This window comes from Mizuhopecten yessoensis, unplaced genomic scaffold (assembly GCF_002113885.1).
Source record: "Mizuhopecten yessoensis strain PY_sf001 unplaced genomic scaffold, ASM211388v2 scaffold7987, whole genome shotgun sequence".
NCBI lineage: Eukaryota > Metazoa > Mollusca > Bivalvia > Pectinida > Pectinidae > Mizuhopecten > Mizuhopecten yessoensis.
In genome coordinates, this window is record NW_018407322.1 from 941,496 (window position 1) to 947,864 (window position 6,369).

The window sequence follows — 6,369 nt, forward strand, 5'->3', positions numbered from 1 at the left end:
ATTTCCTCTGTAGTTGTATGTTGCGTTTGTTATAACAATATAACAGTATTACCTCTGTAGTTGTATGTTGCGTTTGTTATAACAATATACCGGTATTACCTCTGTAGTTGTATGTCGCGTTTGTTAGATTCAGACAGTGTGACTTCTATTGTTTTGGCTCGAACTAGTTACAACAATTAAATTAAAGATTGTGCATATAATGGTATGTTATTCCCGTGTCTTTGATTCAATAACGTCTATAAATGTTTCCAGAATCCAATAAACGAGGTTGCTCTATACAAATATACCAGACATCAAACGTCGCCATTCATATAAAACAGCAGACACAAACAAGAGTCTTAAAACTGAATTCCTATACGTTATACCCCATATTGATGTAATATAAACGCCAATGGTAATGATCTCTATTTATTTCTAAGTTTATATCTAATGTTTTGTAATACCGTGTAGGTAATTTATTTGTGACCTTTCACATCCTGAACATCTGCGATGTTTTCCTTTATTTGTATGATATTGTTGTTATACTGTGTACACTTCTTTTGATAGCTGCACTGTGGCGAATAGACTCACACAACTAGTAGTAACACGCATCACACAATAGTTACCATATATACAAAAACACACTCCTCAAATTTTTAAGAATTGTTCATGAATGACAAAGCATACTTTCTAAAAATTATTATGATTTAATATAAATTCTGCATCCGCATATGAAATCAGACTATAATAAACATTAATACAACACACACACGCTCGACACACAACGGCTAGAGAGATGTCTCCATGATGGTCCTACACTGTTGTCTCTGGGATGTGCTAGGCTGTCTAGCACTCTCCGTGCGAATCAGTCTTGAGCTAAATGCACTGTCGTTTTCGTTCTCGAATAAAGGCGTGTCCATCGACAAGGCGTCATCATAACATGGGAGGGAGTCCTCCGAAAGCCCCGACCGCGCAGACCGAACCATCGAAGGACCCATGGAATGTGCACTTGGCGATCTCAGGGGGAAAGCGCATGTCCTTCTTTCTAAGTTAAGTGATCGCACGGTACTTGTCTCTGGATTACTCTTTGACTTTGTCCTTGGTGACCTGTTTAGGCCTAGAACACGAACAGTGGATGTTTGTGTGTTAATGGCTACCATGCACTCCTGTGGAGATGACGGGGAACTAATGGGGTTGCTAGATGTATCATCCCGCCTCCAGGGACCGATGAGTAGGCGCGATTTTCTTCTAGGACGGCTAGGAAATCTGAGATCGATTTGCATATCATTTTGAATAACAAGTCCGCCATTCACTATCGTGTAGCTATGACAACGCCTGAGTGATGGAGAAATCGGGCCAGATGGCAGTCTTTGCAAGGCATCCTGTTTGGTAGCAGACGAGAGCGACCCGTACGTCACGCTCCGCTTAGCACCATATATGGGAGACGTCACGTTACCGTTTGCATCAGGAACTTCGTAAGTCCCATTGGAAGCCATTAAGAGTGCTTCAGAATAACTTGGCACAAGTGCATAATTGTTCTGAATAGTAAACTCAAGATCGGTGCTTGTCATTGTATTTACTCTAGTTAGCTGTGCTATAGGATCTGGCGGCTCACATTCCACGTAATTCGTCCCGAACACTTTGTGCACGTGATAGTGAACATATGCAGTCTTAAATTCGATGATGACTCTCAATGGCCAAGACATTAGCAAACAAGAGGCAATCCAAAATATAACATGAGACACATACCAAGGCAGATTGTTGGGGTCAGCAAAAGTTATCATATATTCCTTGAAATTCACATTAAGAAGGTCCATGCCTTCTCTAGTTTCCATGTAGTCGTCCCGTCGTTCATTCTCACGAAAGAAGCGACTCCGTTGTTCATCGAATTCACACTCGGCGTCAACTGAAGCGAACGAGAAACCCTTGCTGAACTTAATCTTGGTGGCCGGATAGTCCTCTAGACCGAATGGTATGGACGACATATCTTTGATCCCACACTGAGAAAAATTGAAGGCCGAGCCCGCTGTGTGCGAGTTAATGCGCTCGTAATACACTTGCGTGGTTGTGAAGGAGTCTCCATTCCTGTATCTGGTGACGTGACGCGTTTTTCTGACGTAATGGTAGCACAGTGCCTTCCACCACAGGATTGGGATGGCATTACGCATATTACTGATTTTCTCGTACACGGTACCCACGTCAACTTTGTGGTGTAACTCAATACGCGTGTGGCTGTGCCAGCACTCCACCAAATAGACCAAGTACAGCATGATAACGAACGCCACAGGGATGTAGATGTATCCGTCCTCACAAGGACTCGACTGTGTGATGGTCTTGTCCGACCGGCGTGAGCCGTAATAACTAACAACGACGGTCGTAATGATGGCCACACGACACCACGCGATGGCACCAAGGCAACCGCAGATGAGGACGGTCAGAATTAGACATTTCCAGTGGGCGTCACGGCGCAGGGAACCGAAGAACGACTGCTTGATCGGTCTTTGCTGCAATGACAAAATTAAATGGAAAGTCAATCGGTTTACACAGACAACATTTTTCTTGAGAAATTTCACTGCATCATCATAATACAATTCAGTTACAGGCGTATACTGTTTTACTGAAGTTTTAAAAGCCAGATGCAGTCTGAAAATAAACACTTTTTATTTTTGTGACAGTTTATTTCCGAAACCCTGAATATTGTAGTTTATTATGAACGGACAGTTATTATGACCGGAAATGAGCACACTAAACTCGGGATGCCTGTGACGTCAGATAAAGATGGTTGTGTAGCGTTGGTTACCAACCGGTAACTATTTATTTTGTACTAAAAAGTACAATGTCACCAAGGTTAACTCATGTGTATTTTATTTCACATATACAAGTGTCCAAAGGTTTTCTGATTGTCGCATCCTTCCTTGAAATTTCTCATAGTGTTATTTTCTTTGGTTGTTATGGACAAATGAAGATGTTACCATGTTATATGATATTAATGTTATATTTGATATGCTATTTGATGAAATTATTGAATATTTGTGACTACAAAAAAGGATGGATTGCCTCGAAAATTTGACAAATGATATTGATTGAACTGTCACTATTACGTCTAACCTTACAAGTGTGTATAGATGATCTAAATAATACGCATGAACCATTCGCTCGTTCGTGCGTGTGAGCGTGCGTTTGCTCCAAAGTTCTTTAAATCCTTAACTTTATTGATTTATTCATTCAATCAGTCATTGTTTTGTTCGTCCTTCGATTGTTTATTCATGCATTTGTTGATTATTTCAAAAGATTAGTATCAATACGTGCATGCTGTACACGCGTTTTCCCCATAGACAAGTATCTGTTGCTAATAAAACTAATGGAATTTCTGAAAAATAGGCATGTATAAGCTAAAACGTACATTATAGGGCAAAAAATCAAGTATGTCGAATCAGATAGATGCAATGCCCAAAAGCATGTTTGAATATAACAGCGAACTATGGACCTTTTGGACCTTTTGGAAGCATTTATTGCAATAACTTTGAAACAGGCTAGCAAACTTTAAACTGAAGTGTTTTTTACAGACTTATATTTAGATGGTCATGAACAGAATTGTGACACCACACCAAGATATTCACCAACAATATGAAGCCTAGCTAATTTGTAAATTGCATCAAAAAGTCCTTCCATTAATTCTTTTAACACCATCAACAATTGCCCAAAACCAATGAGTCCCTGAACTCACAGAGGCGACCATTCGATCTTGAAAAAAACGTTTGTCTACAGAATATTGGATGTTTCCCATAATAGACGATCATCCTCTGTTGACGCAGCAACCGACTCTTTAAGGTGTTTGTACACTATTCAGCCATGGTTTGGGGAGGTGTACATTGTGCCGTACGAGGTTGCTGTACCCGTGGACATGAGATGGAAACATGGTTATTCAGGGATACAGTCAATGCTTATGTAAATGAAATCAATATCCGAAAGTTACCTCAACCACTTTTCGTTTGTTTGCAAGAAGATGCACAGCAATGTGTGCATGTCAGGGGCAGATTGATGACCACTAAACATCGTGTGTAAGTACGGTATAGTCAGTTTACACCATACCAGACTCAGATATTTGTGAGCGAGACCATTTACCCTGTCAGGTAATGTGATCAGTGAAGAGTTACAGGACTGATGTGGGTTACTAATTGGTAGATTTATGAATACGGTTTCCACTAGAGATATCTTAATCCTATCATCTGACTCTTAAAACAGGGTTGTAGGCACTTCATTTGGAGTTTGTGCTGATCTGTTTAGAAAGTTATTGCAGGCAATGGTTATAGGAAGATTTAAATTAAAAAGCTTTAATACTTATGATCGATGTGTCCAACACTATAAATCATTTTGATATAAAATAACCGGGATTTGCCTCTAAACATGCATACATCTGTTTACAGCGGGGAAACGTCATGTGACACTCAATAAAACAACAGAATCCATTGCACAAATTTATGGTAAACAGTAATTGAATTTAGATTGGTTAAACGTAAGCGAAGGCAGAAACAATACCTTGTGAATATTTACTCATTCTGTTAATGAGTATTGGCAACGGGGAAACATTAAGTATCACTGAAGTCTATATCACGTATCGTAATCTTCTCTTCGTATTTGTTTACACCAAAATAATAATCTTATACTTCTAGCAACTTAAAGACAGCCATAGGAAAAACAAAAGGTGTTCCGTCTATGGCCTTACTATTTATTATATTATGTATGTCCATTTCGGGCGATTTCTTTAAAACAAAATTATTCACCAGTATACAACTATTTCCGACAACGTATTCACGTTTTTTAACTCATAAAGGTAGGAGTAGTTCAATAATTCAATCAACAGTCGCCCGAGTTCGATATAATTTAATTTCGAAGAAACAAGTAATATTGATGGCGGACAAATGTAAGCCACAGAGAATATTTGATTGACATCAAACAGTGAAAATGGCTCCACAAACAAAGACAATTCCTTGTTAAACTGTAGAACAATGACTCTCGTGATCACGTGCCGTTATCGAAATTGGAATTGAAGTAAATTACCAAAGGTCGGCTAAGCGATGTGATTTAATTACGAAAAAATAGCGTATGTAAACTATATTAAAGAGTGGTTGACGCGAGACGTCTGTTTGTGGATGTGGAGCGTGATTAGTCGATGTGAACCTTCAGGAATATCCTCTACACGATTGACAGATTACGTGGCCAGATATGTCCTCGCTAATTCAATTTAGATATTAAGTTTCCACTAACGGGGTTTTATGTTCACTGTAGAATGGCGTCTGCTGCTCTCGTTTACCTACGCGAACTGATCTGGCAATGTCTTATGGTTAACTGATAGAATAAAACGGAGGTGAACTTAAACTGGGGCTACATGAGTCTTATTGTACGACTGCTGACATAGATCCACACGGATATTGGCAAAAAGCACTATTAAGAATTAAGCATTTACCTATGGTGGAAGGCTTTTTCAGACTTTCTGTACATAACGTCAAAGAACACAAGACAAACACTGCTTCAATGACTTGTTTGTGGTCGTTGCTAATCAACATTACAACAGGCATTAGGTAGTTTTTCATTGATAGCAATAGACAGCAATACTCTAGTGCTAATTACCACTTCTATTTACTACGTGCAATGAGTAAGTTTGCATTCGCTTTAAAACCTTTGGTTTAATGAAATACTGATTTCCAATTATACATTACTTCAGATATAAAGGATGTGTATGCATAGTTACACAATGTGGTAGATACGAAGACCTATTCGATCTAGCGCCATGCATATTCGTCATCTGTATCGAATGTATTGAGCTACCATCTAACGGACGCCACAATCGTCAAAGTTGAGTGCTTATGTAAATACAATGTCCATATCGATATTTTGCATAGAACAAAAAACGTTTGGTCTGTTTTGTCACTGACATCATGCATGGAGTTATAACAGCCGACAGAACAGACAGAATAGCTGTAATGGCCGACACATTATTGTGGGAGTGAGTTGTAACAACCAACATGCAGTATAGTGTGGGGATGGAACTGTAATGGCCGACACATTAGTGTGGGAGAGAGACAGAATAGCTGTAATGGCCGACACATTAGTGTGAAAGAGAGTTGTAACAACCGACATGTAGTATAGTGTAGGGGTGGACCTGTAATGGCCGACACATTAGTGTGAAAGAGAGTTGTAACAACCGACATGTAGTATAGTGTAGGGGTGGACCTGTAATGGCCGACACATTAGTGTGGGAGTGAGTTGTAACAACCGACATACAGTATAGTGTGGGGATGGAACTGTAATGGCCGACACATTAATGTAGGAAAGAGCTGTAAGAACCGACATGCAGTATAGTGTAGGGATTGAGCTGTAACAACCGAC

At 39.6% G+C, this 6,369-nt stretch overlaps 1 protein-coding gene across 1 annotated transcript in view; it reads right to left on the reverse strand.

Moving 5' to 3' along the window:
- Positions 1 to 685: 685 nt before the first annotated feature.
- LOC110454631 (transmembrane protein 151B-like) overlaps positions 686 to 6,369 on the reverse strand; it is a 62,087-nt gene continuing 56,403 nt past the window's right edge. The window contains exon 2 of the mRNA XM_021504250.1: positions 686 to 2,483. Within this exon, the coding sequence (XP_021359925.1) occupies positions 768 to 2,483 (1,716 nt within the window). The 3' untranslated portion in view covers positions 686 to 767. The remainder of the gene's footprint in view (positions 2,484 to 6,369) is intronic.